Source organism: Pseudophryne corroboree, chromosome 12 (assembly GCF_028390025.1).
Source record: "Pseudophryne corroboree isolate aPseCor3 chromosome 12, aPseCor3.hap2, whole genome shotgun sequence".
Taxonomy (NCBI): Eukaryota; Metazoa; Chordata; class Amphibia; order Anura; family Myobatrachidae; genus Pseudophryne; species Pseudophryne corroboree.
This window is the reverse complement of record NC_086455.1, coordinates 26,215,299-26,234,466: the sequence shown is the minus strand read 5'-3', so window position 1 is coordinate 26,234,466 and position 19,168 is coordinate 26,215,299. Positions and strand designations below refer to the sequence as shown.

Here is a 19,168-nt window from a genome sequence, read left to right as displayed (position 1 = left end):
GCCTGAGAGGCTGGGGAGCAGTCACACAGGGAAGAAATTTCCAGGGAGTGTGGTCGAGCCTGAAAAAGTCTCTTCACATAAGCATTCTGGAACTAAGAGCAATCTACAATGCTCTAAGCCAGGCGGAACCTCTGCTTCAAGGAAGACCGGTGTTGATCCAGTCGGACAACATCACGGCAGTCGCCCATGTAAACAGACAGGGCGGCACAAGAAGCAGGAGGGCAATGGCAGAAGCTGCCAGGATCCTTCGCTGGGCGGAGAATCACGTGATAGCACTGTCAGCAGTATTCATCCCGGGCGTGGACAACTGGGAAGCAGACTTCCTCAGCAGACACGACCTTCACCCGGGAGAGTGGGGACTTCATCCAGAAGTTTTCCACATGCTATTAAACCGTTGGGTAAAACCAATGGTGGACATGATGGCGTCTCGCCTCAACAAAACACTGGACAGGTATTGCGCCAGGTCAAGAGATCCGCAGGCAATAGCTGTGGACGCGCTGGTAACACCTTGGGTGTACCAGTCGGTATATGCGTTTCCTCCTCTGCCTCTCATACCAAAGGTATTGAGGATTATACGGCAAAGAGGAGTAAGACTAGTGGCTCCGGATTGGCCAAGAAGGACTTGGTACCCGGAACTTCAAGAGATGGTCACGGACGATCCGTGGCCTCTACTTCTGAGAAGGGACCTGCTTCAGCAGGGTCCTTGTCTTTTTCAAGACTTACCGCGGCTGCGTTTGACGGCATGGCGTTTGAATGCCAGATCCTAAAAGGAAAAGGCATTCCAGAAGAAGTCATTCCTACCTTGATAAAGGCAAGGAAGGAAGTCACCGCGAAGCATTATCGCCGTATTTGGCGAAAATATGTTGCGTGGTGCGAGCAGCGGAGTGCTCCGATGGAGGAATTTCAACTGGGTCGTTTTCCTACATTTCCTGCAATCAGGATTGTCTATGGGTCTCAAATTGGGATCTATTAAGGTTCAAATTTCGGCCCTCTCAATATTCTTCCAAAAAGAATTGGCCTCAGTCCCTGAGGTCCAGATTTTTATCAAAGGAGTACTGCATATACAGCCTCCTGTGGTGCCTAAGGTGGCACCGTGGGATCTAAATGTAGTTTTAGATTTCCTCAAATCCAATTGGTTTGAACCACTAAAGAATGTGGATTTGAAATATCTCACATGGAAAGTGACTATGTTACTGGCCCTGGCTTCGGCCGGGAGAGTATCTGAACTGGCGGCTTTGTTTTTATAAAAGCCCTTATTTAATTTTCCATTCGACATAGGGCAGAGCTGCGGACGCGTCCGCATTTTCTCCCTAAGGTGGTATCAGCGTTTCACCTGAACCAGCCTATTGTAGTGCCTGCGGCTACAGACGACTTGAAGGACTCCAAGTTGTTGGACGTTGTCAGAGCCTTAAAAATATACATTTAAAGGACGGCTGGAGTCAGAAAATCTGACTCGCTGTTTATACTGTATGCACCCAACAAGTTGGGTGCACCTGCTTCTAAGCAGTCGATTGCTCGTTGGATTTGTAACAAAATTCAACTTGTACATTCTGTGGCAGGCCTGCCACAGCCTAAATCTGTTAAGGCCCATTCCGCAAGGAAGGTGGGCTCATCTTGGGCGGCTGCCCGAGGGGTCTCGGCATTACAACTCTGCCGAGCAGCTACGTGGTCAGGGGAGAACACGTTTGTAAATTTTTACAAATTTGATACCCTGGCAAAGGAGGACCTGGAGTTCTCTCATTCGGTGCTGCAGAGTCATCCGCACTCTCCCGCCCGTTTGGGAGCTTTGGTATAATCCCCATGGTCCTTTCAGGAACCCCAGCATCCACTTAGGACGATAGAGAAAATAAGAATTTACTTACCGATAATTCTATTTCTCGGAGTCCGTAGTGGATGCTGGGCGCCCATCCCAAGTGCGGATTATCTGCAATACTTGTACATAGTTATTGTTAACTAATTCGGGTTATTGTTTAGGAAGCCATCTTTCAGAGGCTCCTCTGTTATCATACTGTTAACTGGGTTTAGATCACAAGTTGTACGGTGTGATTGGTGTGGCTGGTATGAGTCTTACCCGGGATTCAAAATCCTCCCTTATTGTGTACGCTCGTCCGGGCACAGTACCTAACTGGAGTCTGGAGGAGGGTCATAGGGGGAGGAGCCAGTACACACCACCTGACCTGTAAAAGCTTTACTTTTGTGCCCTGTCTCCTGCGGAGCCGCTATTCCCCATGGTCCTTTCAGGAACCCCAGCATCCACTACGGACTCCGAGAAATAGAATTATCGGTAAGTAAATTCTTATTTTATTTCTTCATCTTGGCCACGTTGGCAGATGCCATCTTAGTACATGAATGCCACTTCTGTTGTCCATGCCCTCTTTACCCCGGGACTAAACTCGTCTGCTCAGTTGGTTTCAGCCTCTAAATGGTAACACTGTATGAGTGCTAGAAGAACTGTGACACATTCAGCATTACAGCCAATTCTTCTCACCAGTTATTTATATAGCGCACACAGATTCTGCAGCTCTTTACAGAGAATATTTTAGTCTTTAAAGCTTGCAATCTATATTCCCTATCGTGTACACAAGAAGGTTAACTCTGCACAGGCAAACGCCGCACATAGGGGGTCATTCAGAGTTGCTCACTAGCAGTCTTTAGCAGCTGTGCAAATCCTAAGCCGCCGCCCACTGGGAGTGTATTTTAGCTTGGCAGAAGTGCGAACGTTTTTATCGCAGAGCGGCTACAAAAAACTTTTGTTTCAGAGTAGCTCAAAACCTACTCGCCGCTTGCAATCACTTCAGACTATTCCGTACCAGATTTCACGTCCCAAACACGCCCTGCCACGCCTGCGGTTTTCCTGGCACGCCTGCATTTTTCCGCACACTCCCTGAAAACTGTCAGCTTCCACCCAGAAACGCGCACTTCATGTCAATCACTCTGCGGCAAGCAGTGCGACTGAAATGCATCGCTAGGCCCTGTGCAAAACTACATTGTTCGTTGTGCCCGTACGCCGCGTGTGCGCATTGTGCTGCACTGCTGTTTTTTAGCCTGATCGATGCGCTGCGAACAAATGCAGCTAGCGATTAACTCTGAATGACCCCCATAGTTCCTTGGTTAGAAATTGAACTCATGACCTCACATCTGTGAGGCAGTAATGCTAACCAATGTGCTGGCCAGATCTTGATTGGATGGTTAAAGCAAAAGCCTTCTCAAATAAGCATTTCAAGAACCATTGACCACTTGCCTGGCATGGACGCATCAGATGCGACCACACCAGCAAATGCATTATCTGAACTGGTTGTACCCGATGCGATAAGTGAAATAGTGTGTGCGCTGCAGGGAAGCCTCAGCTGCCATTCTCTGAGGGATCTTTTGAACCCTCCCCCAGTGTTTGCGGTGTTTTTTATGATCATTCAGCACAGCAGGACCACTTCCCCTCCCCTCCCTTTCCCCCCCCCCCCCCCCCACCCGGCGCTGCAGACAATAGCAGATGCTGGGGAAATGTATATTAACCCCCAGTCGAGGAACACCCCCCCCCCCCCCCCCGCCCCCAGGTGTGTGCTTAGTGGCTGCACCTTTTGGAACATTAAAGTCGCAATGTTGCCGATGGTAATGATCCGATGTTTGAAAAAAAAACATTCTTTTTATTTTTGCATACATTTTTTATTTTTTAAATAAAAACATTTTGTATAAGTTGGATAAGTTTCAAGTACATGTTCATCTAACTTGCTCATTTAAAAAAAAAAAAAAAACCCTGAACATTTGAGTGGTTTTTGGGAAAAATTTGTGGGTGGAGTGGTTAATGGACACCTAGTTGGCACAGCAAACGCTTGTATGTTGGGACTACAATGCTCTCATTGTAGAGTGCTGTACTAATGTGGAGAGTGTGAAGGGTTATAACAAAAACAAAGGGAACCTATTGTACCACTATTTCCTTTATCTTGGCAGGTAACGTTTAGCAGGAGGTAACATTTGTCTTGGTGGTCAATTAGATTCTGTATCCCATAGATGCTACCAAAGCCTCCGGGAGACGGGTTGTTGGGGATGTGGCTTATGAAGAAGCAAAGGATAAAGCATCGTACATCACTCCAGTCCCAGGTGGGGTTGGTCCGATGACTGTAGCCATGCTGATGGAGGTAGGTCATTTCTGAGGTGTAAGCACAGTTCAGATGTTGGTGTGAATTAATTTGCATTGCATGGACACACCATTCTCATTTCTGCTTCCAGAACACAGTCGAGAGCGCAAAAAGTTCCCTTGAAACATTCCAACCAGACAAATGGAATATAGAGTGCACCAAGATCCAGGTGCAGACTCCAGTGCCCAGGTAATGTGGTGGTCTGTGTCCTGTTTCTTTAACAGCAAGCTAGAGTGTACTGTAATAATTATACCTGCACATACAGTAATATAATATAGCAGTATGAGGACAAAGGTCAGAGTAGCCTATTAATTGTGTAATGTCTCAGCAGGTTCATTTAACAATCTGCTCTAAGACCACATTTCCTGTCATTCTGCAACATCATGCAATGCAAGTGGTAGAAGTGTTCTCAGGTGGCATATCGCTGCTGAACGCCTGATGATAAACATCATTTGGTTATTGATCTAAGCTGACCACACTGGAATATCTGCTTGTACAGATTCGGGGAAAACAAGTGTACACGCATCCAGTACGCCATACAAGTGGTGGTCCATTTCAGTCCAATCTATCATATGGTGGTCGGGCCAAGTGGCAGGATAGCATAAGTCGTTAAAGGCTGATGACTGTGGGTATGAGGGATCAGTACTAAATGCCGGTGGTCGGAATCCCGGCGGTCGAAATACCGACACCGGAATCCCGACCACACAATCCCGACAGGGGTGGCGAGCGGAACGCAGCCCCTTGCGGGCTCGCTTCGCTCGCCACGCTCGGCACACTATTATATTCTCCCTCTATGGGTGTCGTGGACACCCACGGAGGGAGAATGTCGGGATTGCGGTGGTCGGGATTCCGGCGTCGGTATTTCGACCGCCGGGATTCCGTCCGGCGGCATCTTGACCGGATCCCGGGTATGATTCATGTTTGTAAGTAAAGCATAAAACGCAAGTAACTTTGTATCTGGAACAAACCATGTTGACATGCAAGGGGAGCAATACAGGTGAAACTCAGAAAATTAGAATATCGTGCACAAGTTCATTTATTTCAGTAATTCAACTTAAAAGGTGACACTAATATATATAGACTCATTACATGCAAAGTGAGATATTTCAAGCCTTTACTTGGTATAAATTTGATTTCTCTATCGTCCTAGTGGATGCTGGGGTTCCTGAAAGGACCATGGGGAATAGCGGCTCCGCAGGAGACAGGGCACAAAAAGTAAAGCTTTTCCAGATCAGGTGGTGTGCACTGGCTCCTCCCCCTATGACCCTCCTCCAGACTCCAGTTAGATTTTTGTGCCCGGCCGAGAAGGGTGCAATCTAGGTGGCTCTCCTAAAGAGCTGCTTAGAAAAAGTTTAGCTTAGGTTTTTTATTTTACAGTGAGTCCTGCTGGCAACAGGATCACTGCAACGAGGGACTGAGGGGAGAAGAAGTGAACTCACCTGCGTGCAGGATGGATTGGCTTCTTGGCTACTGGACATCAGCTCCAGAGGGACGATCACAGGTACAGCCTGGATGGTCACCGGAGCCGCGCCGCCGGCCCCCTTGCAGATGCTGAAGTCAGAAGAGGTCCAGAATCGGCGGCTGAAGACTCCTGCAGTCTTCTAAAGGTAGCGCACAGCACTGCAGCTGTGCGCCATTTTCCTCTCAGCACACTTCACACGCAGTCACTGAGGGTGCAGGGCGCTGGGGGGGGGCGCCCTGGGAGGCAAATGTAACCTATATAAAGGCTAAAAATACCTCACATATAGCCCCCAGAGGCTATATGGAGATATTTAACCTCTGCCTGGATTCACTAAATAGCGGGAGACGAGCCCGCCGGAAAAGGGGCGGGGCCTATCTCCTCAGCACACGGCGCCATTTCCTCTCACAGCTCCGCTGGTCAGGACGGCTCCCAGGTCTCTCCCCTGCACTGCACTACAGAAACAGGGTAAAACAGAGAGGGGGGGCAAATTTATGGCGATATTTTGATATATATAAAGCAGCTATAAGGGAGCACTTATTATAAGGCTATCCCTGTTATATATAGCGCTTTTGGTGTGTGCTGGCAAACTCTCCCTCTGTCTCCCCAAAGGGCTAGTGGGTCCTGTCTTCGTTAGGAGCATTCCCTGTGTGTCTGCTGTGTGTCGGTACGTGTGTGTCGACATGTATGAGGACGATATTGGTGTGGAGGCGGAGCAATTGCCAAATATGAGGATGTCACCCCCTAGGGAGTCGACACCAGAATGGATGCCTTTATTTATGGAACTACGGGATAGTGTCAACACGCTAAAGCAGTCGTTTGACGACATGAGACGGCCGGACAATCAATTAGTGCCTGTCCAGGCGACTCAAACACCGTCAGGGGCTGTGAAACGCCCTTTGCCTCAGTCGGTCGACACAGACCCAGACACAGGCACTGACTCCAGTGGTGACGGTGACGAATCAACCGTATTTTCCAGTAGGGCCACACGTTATATGATTTTGGCAATGAAGGAGGCGTTACATTTAGCTGATACTACAGGTACCACTAAACAGGGTATTATGTGGGGTGTGAAAAAACTACCTATAGTTTTTCCTGAATCAGAAGAATTAAATGACGTGTGTAATGAAGCGTGGGTTGCCCCTGATAAAAAGCTGATAATTTCAAAGAAATTATTGGCATTATACCCTTTCCCGCCAGAGGTTAGGGAGCGCTGGGAAACACCTCCTAGGGTGGACAAGGCGCTAACACGCTTATCTAAACAAGTGGCGTTACCCTCTCCTGAGACGGCCGCACTTAAAGATCCATCAGATAGGAGGATGGAAAATATCCAAAAAAGTATATACACACACGCAGGTGTTATACTACGACCAGCTATAGCGACAGCCTGGATGTGCAGTGCTGGGGTAGTTTGGTCAGAGTCCCTGATTGAAAATATTGATACCCTGGACAGGGACAATATTTTACTGTCGTTAGAACAAATAAAGGATGCTTTTCTTTATATGCGTGATGCACAGAGGGATATCTGCACACTGGCATCACGGGTAAGTGCTAGGTCCATTTCGGCCAGAAGAGCTTTATGGACGCGACAGTGGACAGGCGATGCGGATTCAAAACGACATATGGAAGTTTTGCCGTATAAAGGGGAGGAGTTATTTGGAGTCGGTCTATCAGATTGGGAATCCACCTTTCTACCTCAAGTCACTCCCCAACAGAAAAAGGCACCGACTTATCAACCGCAGCCCTTTCGTTCCTTTAAAAATAAGAGAGCAAAGGGCTATTCATATCTGCCACGAGGCAGAGGTCGAGGGAAGAGACAGCAACAGGCAGCTCCTTCCCAGGAACAGAAGCCTTCCCCGGCTTCTACAAAAGCCTCAGCATGACGCTGGGGCTTCTCAAGCGGACTCGGGGACTGTGGGTGGTCGTCTCAAAAATTACAGCGCGCAGTGGGCTCACTCGCAGGTAGATCCCTGGATCCTGCAGATAATATCTCAGGGGTACAGGTTGGAATTAGAGACAGATCCACCTCGCCGTTTCCTGAAGTCTGCTTTACCAACGTCCCCCTCCGAAAGGGAGACGGTTTTGGAAGCCATTCACAAGCTGTACTCTCAGCAGGTGATAGTCAAGGTACCTCTTCTACAACAAGGGAAGGGGTATTATTCCACTCTTTTTGTGGTACCTAAGCCGGATGGCTCGGTAAGGCCTATTCTAAATCTGAAGTCCTTGAACCTGTACATAAAGAAGTTCAAGATGGAGTCACTCAGAGCAGTGATAGCGAACCTGGAAGAGGGGGACTTTATGGTATCCTTGGACATCAAGGATGCGTATCTCCACGTTCCAATTTACCCCTCACACCAGGGGTACCTCAGGTTCGTTGTACAAAACTGTCACTATCAGTTTCAGACGCTGCCGTTCGGATTGTCCACGGCACCTCGGGTCTTTACAAAGGTAATGGCCGAGATGATGATTCTTCTTCGAAGAAAAGGCATATTAATTATCCCATACTTGGACGATCTCCTAATAAGGGCAAGGTCCAGAGAACAGCTAGAGATGGGATTAGCACTGTCGCAAGAAGTACTAAAACAGCACGGGTGGATTCTGAATATTCCAAAATCCCAGTTAATGCCGACAACTCGTCTGCTGTTCCTAGGGATGATTCTGGACACGGTTCAGAAAAAGGTTTTTCTCCCGGAGGAAAAAGCCAAGGAGTTATCCGAGCTTGTCAGGAACCTCCTAAAACCAGGAAAGGTGTCTGTACATCAATGCACAAGAGTCCTGGGAAAAATGGTGGCTTCTTACGAAGCAATTCCATTCGGCAGATTCCACGCAAGAATTTTCCAAAGGGATCTGTTGGACAAATGGTCAGGGTCGCATCTTCAGATGCACCTGCGGATAACCCTGTCTCCAAGGACAAGGGTGTCTCTTCTGTGGTGGTTGCAGAGTGCTCATCTATTGGAGGGCCGCAGATTCGGCATACAGGATTGGATCCTGGTGACCACGGACGCCAGCCTGAGAGGCTGGGGAGCAGTCACACAAGGAAGAAACTTCCAGGGAGTATGGACGAGCCTGGAAACGTCTCTTCACATAAACATTCTGGAACTAAGAGCAATATACAATGCTCTAAGCCAGGCAGAACCTCTGCTTCAGGGAAAACCGGTGTTGATCCAGTCGGACAACATCACGGCAGTCGCCCATGTGAACAGACAGGGCGGCACAAGAAGCAGGAGTGCAATGACAGAAGCTGCAAGGATTCTTCGCTGGGCAGAGAATCATGTGATAGCACTGTCAGCAGTGTTCATCCCGGGAGTGGACAACTGGGAAGCAGACTTCCTCAGCAGACACGATCTTCACCCGGGAGAGTGGGGACTTCATCCAGAAGTCTTCCACATGCTGGTAACCCGTTGGGAAAGACCAATGGTGGACATGATGGCGTCTCGCCTCAACAAAAAACTGGACAGGTATTGCGCCAGGTCAAGAGATCCGCAGGCAATAGCTGTGGACGCGCTGGTAACGCCTTGGGTGTACCAGTCGGTGTATGTGTTTCCTCCTCTGCCTCTCATACCAAAAGTATTGAGAATTATACGGCAAAGAGGCGTAAGGATGATACTAGTGGTTCCGGATTGGCCAAGAAGGACTTGGTACCCGGAACTTCAAGAGATGATCACGGAAGATCCGTGGCCTCTACCTCTAAGGAGGGACTTGCTTCAGCAGGGTCCCTGTCTGTTTCAAGACTTACCGCGGCTGCGTTTGACGGCATGGCGGTTGAACGCCGGATCCTAAAGGAAAAAGGCATGCCGGAAGAAGTCATTCCTACTTTGATTAAAGCAAGGAAGGAAGTAACCGTGCAACATTATCACCGAATTTGGCGAAAATATGTTGCGTGGTGCGAAGATCGGAGTGCTCCGACGGAGGAATTTCAACTGGGTCGATTCCTACATTTCCTGCAATCAGGATTGTCTATGGGTCTCAAATTGGGATCTATTAAGGTTCAAATTTCGGCCCTGTCGATTTTCTTTCAAAAAGAATTGGCTTCAGTCCCTGAAGTCCAGACCTTTGTTAAGGGAGTGCTACATATACAGCCTCCAGTGGCACCGTGGGATCTCAATGTGGTTTTGGACTTTCTAAAATCTCATTGGTTTGAACCACTAAAGAAGGTGGATTTGAAATATCTCACATGGAAAGTGACCATGCTTCTAGCCCTGGCTTCGGCCAGGAGAGTGTCAGAACTGGCAGCTTTATCTTACAAAAGCCCATATCTGATTTTCCATTCGGACAGGGCAGAACTGCGGACTCGTCCGCATTTTCTCCCTAAGGTGGTGTCAGCATTTCATCTGAACCAGCCTATTGTAGTGCCTGCGGCTACAAGTGACTTGGAGGACTCCAAGTTACTGGACGTTGTCAGAGCATTAAAAATATATATTGCAAGGACAGCTGGAGTCAGAAAATCTGACTCGTTGTTTATATTGTATGCACCCAACAAGATGGGTGCTCCTGCGTCTAAGCAGACGATTGCTCGTTGGATCTGTAGCACAATCCAACTTGCACATTCTGTGGCAGGCCTGCCACAGCCTAAATCTGTAAAGGCCCACTCCACAAGGAAGGTGGGCTCATCTTGGGCGGCTGCCCGAGGGGTCTCGGCATTACAACTTTGCCGAGCAGCTACGTGGTCAGGGGAGAACACGTTTGTAAAATTTTACAAATTTGATACTCTGGCTAAGGAGGACCTGGAGTTCTCTCATTCGGTGCTGCAGAGTCATCCGCACTCTCCCGCCCGTTTGGGAGCTTTGGTATAATCCCCATGGTCCTTTCAGGAACCCCAGCATCCACTAGGACGATAGAGAAAATAAGATTTTACTTACCGATAAATCTATTTCTCGGAGTCCGTAGTGGATGCTGGGCGCCCATCCCAAGTGCGGATTATCTGCAATAATTGTACATAGTTATTGTTAACTAATTCGGGTTATTGTTGAAGGAAGCCATCTTTCAGAGGCTCCGCTGTTATCATACTGTTAACTGGGTTTAGATCACAAGTTGTACGGTGTGATTGGTGTGGCTGGTGTGAGTCTTACCCGGGATTCAAAATCCTCCCTTATTGTGTACGCTCGTCCGGGCACAGTACCTAACTGGAGTCTGGAGGAGGGTCATAGGGGGAGGAGCCAGTGCACACCACCTGATCTGGAAAAGCTTTACTTTTTGTGCCCTGTCTCCTGCGGAGCCGCTATTCCCCATGGTCCTTTCAGGAACCCCAGCATCCACTACGGACTCCGAGAAATAGATTTATCGGTAAGTAAAATCTTATTTTTGGCTTACAGCTTAAGAAAACCCCAAGTCTCAGAAAATTAGAATATTACATAAAATCAATAAAGGATTTTAAATACAGAAATGTCGGCCCTCTGAAAAGTATAATCATGTATATGTATTCAGTGCTTGGGTTGGGCCCCTTTTGCATGAATTACTGCCTCAATGTGGCGTGGCATGGATTCTATCAGCCGGTGGCACTGCTGAGGTGTTATGGAAGACCTGGATGCTTCAATAGTGGCCTTCAGCTCTTCTGCATTGTTCGGTCTCGTGTGTCTCTCATCTTACTCTTGGCAATGCCCCATAGATTCTCTATGGGGTTCAGGTCAGGTGAGTTTGCTGGCCAATCCAGCACAGTAATCCCAGAGTCATTGAACCAGGTTTTGGTAATTTTCCAGCGTGAATTTGCACCTTCCCACACTGCCAAAATTAAGTCTGTATCTCCATAACGCTTGTCTGCTGAGGGAAGCATGAAGTGTTTTTAAAATGTGGGGTTATTTTAAGATGCATATAAAGCAGTATAGGGTTATGTTTTTTTGGTGTGTTTTTTTTTTTTTTTTTTTTTTTTTTTTCCATTTTGCTGTCCTTACCACTTACAGCAGTCAGTGTGTAGTTCTTCATAGCAGGTGTTGAGTCATACTCTACTTCTTGTTTTGGCTAAATGCAGCTTCATGTCGGTAGACCATATGCAGGCTGGTGTGATCAGGGGCAAATGTGGCTTTCTTGCTTTCAGACTGCTGGCCAAGGGGTTGTGGAATATATTTAAAACAAATCTGTTAAACTCTTCAATGTTCCTCTATCTAATGCTTATGACATGTAGTATAATGTATGTTGTGTTTTGCTTTTGTAGGTAGCACTCATGCTTTAATCCACGCTTGCTACAGGACGTCCATTGCTTGCAGCTATAGTTCAGAGATTGATGTTCACTTTGTATGTTACTGTAGCTGTGTGCCCATTCCTTTAAAATGTGTCAGCACTGTATTACTATGGGCTGTGGGTTTTTTCTTTTTTGTTTTTCTTTGTTTTTGTTTTTTTTGACCAAGTTGTATGACTTTGTTGTACTTTATCAGAGTTCTGGTATTTAGGAATTTTATAGGTGGCTGGGCTCTTCACGTTTGGGAAATTAAATAATAAAAATGCAGGAAAAAGTTCTAAAGCAAATTTAACAATGTGTACTTCATGTGTGTCCATCATTATCTGACTTTTATGAACCTATTGCCACAAGCGCACATCTGCACGTAGTCTTGGGGGTATATTTAATTGAGGTCTGATACATTCCGACATGCATTTGTCGGAGTGGATCAGACCAGGGCTATTCAATGCCCATCTCAATTCGACTTTAAAAAAGTCGCCTGGGGCTCTTCTCCTCCTCCTTCCCCCCACCCCCTTCTGCCTGGGGCTCTCCACCCCCCACCCCCTTCTGCCTGGGGCTCTCCACCCCCCACCCCCTTCTGCCTGGGGCTTTCTCCTCTCTGCTCCCTCATCTCAGTCTGGCTTTTTTTTTTTCTTATTATTTTAAGTCTGACTGAGATGGTCGGAAACAGGGCCAAAACCTGTCTAATTTGGCCCCGTTTCCCTCAGAAGCATGTGAATCTGCAGCTTATACTGCAGGGTTCACGAACTATTTGACAAGTCGAATTCCCAGACTTGCCAAATAAAAAAAAAAAAAGCTGGGGACTAAATAGGTCGGAACACCTTCCGGCCTGAATAAGTCGAAAACTGCTGTCTTTTTGACAAGACTGCAGTTTCGACCTCAATTGAATATTCCCCTTGGTGTTCTTACTAGGGTGTTTGTTTGTTTTTGTGTTTTTTTTTTTGTTTTTGTGTTAGTTTTTTTGATCAGTCCAATAAAAAACCATGACCATATATAAGGTTCATCCCACATCAGATAAACACCATTTTTGAAAAAAAAATCTACCTTACAATCTCTAAGTTCAATTATTTTAGGCTGATAAGTACATTGGTTTTAAAGTTATAGGCCTTAAAAGCTGCATTGTTTTAACAATAAATTGGTTATTAATGGCATTTTCAGCTCGCCTAACTGAGTTAGAGAGTTGGGCAATGTCTCGTTTTAAACCTCTTTAAGGGCTATCATTTGATACATGTTTCAATAAAAATGAAAAATAAAAACTTTGCTTTTCCAAAAGAGCCATACTTTACAATTTATTTTTTTTATTTTATTTTTTGGGGAGGGGGGGGGGGGGGGGGGGGGTAGAGAATCTGCATTTTCCATACTGTTAATAAATCCCCAAAGTTTCACTTTGGACTGTTTGGTAAAGTAATTAAAATGAGATCTATCTAGACCTGTTCATCACTTTTAATGTCTCTCCTTAAACAATCCCTTTGATGCATATTATGTACGATTACGCAGTATGTAAATATAAAATTATCGCTATAGTCTTAAATATTTTACTATCTTTCACATATTTTAAGGAATAATTACAGATCATTAACATTTGGTGCTGCTCCTCTGGAAGGATGGGTGGTGCTACTGAATGGGTTGGAACTGGCGCAAGGCTTCATTTGTCTTTGTATTTCCATTTCAGATACAGATTTTGCTGAGCGCTAATCATTTGTCAAGCAGGATGAGATTGAGCACTAGTCCCAACGATAGCTCAATCTGCAATCCATTACAGATTACAAGCAGGGCTGGTTCTAGACCTTGTGGCACCCAGGGAGAACATTTCCTGGGATCTGGCGTGTGGCCGCACGTTAGCAGTGAGTGAAGGTGACTTGCTCACCGTCAGCAGCGGTGCCCTCCACTGATTGGCGCTCTACGCGGCTGTGCAGCCTGCGTTTGTGTCGGGTCAGCACTGGGCTGAGCACATGGGAAAGGCAGCTTCAGCGCTGCCCGCTCTGTAAAGTAATATAGGTGCAGTGCCGGATGCACTGCTGCTAATACAGCGTTGGCAGCGTTGAAGCTGCTGGTGGCGGCTACTCCCCTGTTTTGGGGGAAGCAAGCTGCCCCCCTTGCCCCTCCCCATTCAGATGCCCCTGGTACCAGTTCACGTTACACCACACAGCACTGTATATCAGTCACATGACATCAGAGTACTACCTTATGCACATTATGCTATGTTAGAGCCCCTTAAGCGCATTACACCTCAGTAGAACAGAACCTCTTCTATCCATGTTGCACGAGGTAGTCTCTCTCTCTCTCTCTCTCTCTCTCTCTCTCTCTCTCTCTCTCTCTCTCTCTCTCTCTCTCTCTCTCCTCTCTCTCTCTCTCTCTCTCTCTCTCTCTCTCTCTCTCTCTCTCTCTCTCTCTCTCTCTCTCATATACATACATACATACATACATACATACATACATCCATCTTGTCACTCACATGGTCCAGCTGTGGCAGTAGGTCCCCTGGCTCCCAACCATCTCTGCGGCCCCCGTCATACTTCACTTTTGCCCAACATTGATAAAGTAGCATTCCTCCATCCGGGATGCAGTTAAAATACCGGCTGGTGTCGCGATCAGGAAACAGACGGAATCCCGACTTCTGTCGTCTGGGTTTCACCAGCAATCCCAACCACCGCAGGTTATTCCCACTCCAAGCCTCCAACCTAGTGGGAATATAACCTGTGGCGAGCTGCCAGGGTTCCGACAGATGGGGTGCCGCTGTCTGTATATTGACAGCCGGCATCTTGTCTGCCGGTAAAATCACATTCTCTTTCATACTCCCCGAAGCCAGATGTTTTACGGATCCTTATGGTAGACATTTTGTGTAAGGTGAATCTGGTAGGATTAGCATTTGGTGCTAGCTGATGGGTTGGAACTGGTTGACGGCTTCGTTTGTTTTTAGTATTTCCATTTCAGAAAGGGTTTCACATTCCATCTGTTGGAGTAACAGATGGAATATGAAACCCTTTCTGAAATGGAAATACTAAAAACAAACGAAGCCGTCAACCAGTTCCAACCCATCAGCTAGCACCAAATGCTAATGATCTGTATTAAGCTTTCTTAAAATATGTGACAGACGCTAAAATATTAAACACGGACTTACATTTTGTATGAACATACTGGGGGGGGTATTCAATTGTTTGAAAAGTCAGTTGGGTGTTTTTTCCTGTCTATTAGATAGGAAAAAACAGACATACAATCGACTTTTCAAACAATTGAATACCCCCCACTGTGTTCATTGTACATAATATACATCAAAGGTTGTTTAAGGTAAAAGTAATGTACAGGTCTGGATAGATCTAATTTTCCTTATTTTTAACAAACTGTCCACAGTGAAACCTTATATAGCAAATGTTCCAAAAGTGAAACTTTGGATTTATTAACTGCTTTTGAGATCTAAAAAAAACCCATCTTTTTTGCAGAAAATTTTTATTTTTTTTCCTGATTGAAACGCTGTTGTATGTATGTTCGTTCTCTCAATCGAGATGTTTCAAATGCTACCTTGGCCAACTCTCTGGCTTAACTAGGTGAGTTGCAAATGCAATTTCAAAAAACATTACCGTAACTTCAAGACCAGTGTACTTATCAGCCTAAAGGGGGGTACTCACAGAGCGATATTCTAAGCAATCTGACTAGATTGCTTAGAATATAAGCCTGATCGCTCCGTGTGTAGCCCTTACAGCAATAGCGATGCGCAGCCCTGTGCATCACTATCGCTGCTGCTAGATTGGCCTGCCGTGCAGCCTAATCTAGCGGGTCGCTCACTTCACACCCATGGCACCTTTTTATTATATCAAACTTCATTGCAACCTGAAATGATCAATATGAAACACTATGTTGGAACAAAACTCGTGTTTGCTATAGGCCAGCAGATAGTGCTGAGGATTGGGAGGTTAATGTGCTTAGAATGAAATTTTGTTTCTTTAAAAAAAAAAAAATATATATATAATTTTTATTTTTTTTAACCTTTTCATACTTAACGATCCATGTGGACTACGATTGGAACGGTAATCTGTGCCAAGCGAGGCACCTTTCCCAAAGCTGCGAGGGGACACGGTGCACTAATTGGGGTTCCCAGTCACTCTTCAAAGAAAAGAACACCAAAAACATAAGAAACTTATGTCGACCTAGTTACTGTTGACCAATAGTGGTTGACCTATTTACCTTCCATACCACACCCGTTTGGACCCCCTCACATGTAACACTCTCTGCACATTATACACCTCACCCACCTGCAGCGTAACATGGTTTTTCCAAGCTGCAAAGTTACTTGATCTTATTATTCTTTACTCCCAAGTCTGAGTCAGGCCCTTTTGTAGTTGAGGGAAACCATTTTGAGGACTGTTCCATCAGCCATAAGACTGGAGCTGATCTGGCAGCTAGTGCATGAATACGCTGTATCATCATGAACGATTCACCTCCGGTGTGACTGTGTGTAGGCTACAAAGCTCTTCATCAGAAGGGTCGGTAGTGGACCATTTGCTACATCATGGGTATTCAACATGTGGCCCTCCAGCTGCTGTGAAACTACTCATCCCAGCATGCCCTGCCACAGTTTTGCTATTAAGGTATGCTAAAACTGAGGCACGGTATGCTGGGATGTGTAATTCCACAGCAGCTGCAGGTTGAAGACCTACGTGCTACATGATGCTGGCCCACACCCTTCTGCTAGCTCCAGTGTTGGATATTATGCCCTCAGGAATATCCTAGTAACCCTTTTAATATTCCAGCCAAATGTCTTACATGTTTGGAAATTAATTATGTGGTGATAGACATTGGCCTGAAACTGGATGAATGCTCCAATCACCGCTGCCCTAACTTGGTACTTCTTCAAGTCTCTGAAGTGGATACATCAGGAGTCTAAAATGGTGTATGAAGCAGGGATGGTGGTTGTGTGCCACATGGAAGTGATTTCACTTTCATAGTGCTGCTAGTGATGTCTACACAACAACATTGGCTTGGTGGGACAGGAGAACAGTAGTCACCATTCATTCTCATGTCATGCTGATAGGGTTTATAATCGCTTTAGAACACTGCGGTTTCCTGGCACAAAGGTTGCGGAATTCTATAATGTCTGTCGCTACTTTTCCACAAGACCCCTGGGCTAAATTAACTATGACTCTATTCAAAGCTGCCTCGTTTTCAGTAGTTTGGGACACTGGATTTCAAAGGGGGCAATCCTTTTAAATAGAAAATTCACCTGGTTATTTACTGTTGTTGCCCCGATAAATCTTGCAGTTGAAGACGAGGCAGCTTCGAAAGGCGCTGCTTGTTAATTTACCCCATGGCCTCTGAATTGCAAACAGCTCCACCATTGAAATTGGAGTAGTAATGGGGTTCCTACTTTCCAGTAAGTATAGGTGATATGGGGAAAGTCTCATTTAAACTGTATCTGAAAAGTCCTGTTTAAACACTAACTATACTCTTAGATCCATCTAGGATCAGTAAGTGTTGGATATAAAACATGTATATATTTATTTTTTGGTCACTGAAATCTGGCAGAATATTCCGCAGTCCTGGAACTAAGACCTGCTGTTTTGCTTCCTTCCAGTGACATTGTGATCTCCCGATCCCGTGTGCCCAAACCTATTTCACGGATTGCGGAAGAGATCGGCCTGCTCCCAGAAGAGGTGGAGTTATACGGCCAGACGAAGGCCAAAGTCCTGCTATCCACTGTCAGACGGCTGCAGGGCCAACAAGATGGGAAATACGTGGTTGTGACTGGGTAACTGCGTTCCTGTGTTTATAAACTAGGAGACCATTATAAAACGGATGGGATCAGTAGTAGAACGTCTGAATCTCGTCCAGTTTCACCGCTTAGATAGCAATCAGCTCTGAGCCTCTACCATTTATCTCGCCAACTATCTGATTAAATAAACCAACGAGGCTCATTTATATCCATTGCACTTCACAAATCAGCTGTTTAGCTCAACTCTAGGTTGATTTTTGGGTAGTTCTGTGTGCGAAACTCTAGGATAATTACATGCCCTGTTGATGACATAGGGGTAATTCAGCGGCAGGGATCGCAGTCTGAATTACTTTGTGGAGTGCGCACGTACACCCCAGGAGCCCAGTGAGACTCTATCAGCATCTCACTGGCTGCGATCTCCTCTGGCTGATTGTCAAACAGAGGCGGTTGCGGGGCGGGAGGGGGTGAGTCTGAGAACCTGTGATGTGTTCCATATTCTGCAGTGGAGGCAGCTATTTAGTGGACCAAAGCAATATTCATGAAAATGCAGCCTGTGCATTAATGATTGAGGCATGAGGCACTTTAGTATTTACCACTGCCAATATGGGGCCTTATTCTGATCGCAGCAGCAAATTTGTTGGCTAATGGGGAAAACCATGTGCAGTGCAGGGGGGGCAGATATAACCTGTGCAGAGAGCGTTAGATTTGGGGGGGGGGGGGGGGGGGGGGGCGTTATATTGTTTCTGTGCAGGTTAAATACTGGCTGCTTTGAACACACCCCACCTGAATCTAACTCCCTCTGCACATGTTATATCGCCCCCCCCCCCCTCCCCCCTGCAGTGCACATAGCTTTGCCATTTGATAACAGATTTGCTGCTGTGATCAGATCTGAATTAGGCTCATGCCTGCCTTAATGTAGCCACAAGTGCCTCTCATTGAATATGGATTCAGGTCACAGAAATGACACTTGCACTGTGTACAAGGCTTGGGTATACTTTTCATAGAATTTATTTTATTTCAACGCCTGCAATACTCTTCCACTTATTTATTTCTCTAACGTCCTAGTGGATGCTGGGAACTCCGTAAGGACCATGGGGAATAGCGGGCTCCGAAGGAGGCTGGGCACTCTAGAAAGATCTTAGACTACCTGGTGTGCACTGGCTCCTCCCACCATGACCCTCCTCCAAGCCTCAGTTAGATTTCGTGCCCGGCCGAGGGTTGGATGCACACTAGGGGCTCTCCTGAGCTCTTAGAAAGTTATAGTCTTAGAATTTGTTATTTTCAGTGAGACCTGCTGGCAACAGGCTCACTGCAGCGAGGGGACTAAGGGGAGAGAGAAGCGAACTCGCCTGCTTGCAGCCGGATTGGGCTTCTTAGGCTACTGGACACCATTAGCTCCAGAGGGATCGACCGCAGGCCCAGCCTTGATGTTCGGTCCCGGAGCCGCGCCGCCGTCCCCCTTACAGAGCCAGAAGCAAGAAGATGGTCCGGAAAATCGGCGGCATGAAGACTCTGTCTTCACCAAGGTAGCGCACAGCACTGCAGCTGTGCGCCATTGCTCCTCTCACACACTTCACACTCCGGTCACTGAGGGTGCAGGGCGCTGGGGGGGGCGCCCTGAGGCAGCAATAAAAACACCTTGGCTGGCTAAAATACCTCAATATATGGCCCCAGGGGCTATATATGAGGTAAATACC

General features: G+C 46.5%; 1 protein-coding gene across 2 annotated transcripts in view; it reads left to right on the top strand.

Annotated features, from left to right (window-relative positions):
• MTHFD1 (methylenetetrahydrofolate dehydrogenase, cyclohydrolase and formyltetrahydrofolate synthetase 1) overlaps positions 1 to 19,168 on the top strand; it is a 168,981-nt gene that overhangs the window by 38,258 nt on the left and 111,555 nt on the right. For both annotated transcript variants that reach the window (XM_063947235.1, XM_063947236.1), the window contains 3 exons: positions 4,006 to 4,133; positions 4,225 to 4,322; positions 17,334 to 17,507. In XM_063947235.1, the coding sequence (XP_063803305.1) occupies positions 4,006 to 4,133; positions 4,225 to 4,322; positions 17,334 to 17,507 (400 nt within the window). The remainder of the gene's footprint in view (positions 1 to 4,005; positions 4,134 to 4,224; positions 4,323 to 17,333; positions 17,508 to 19,168) is intronic.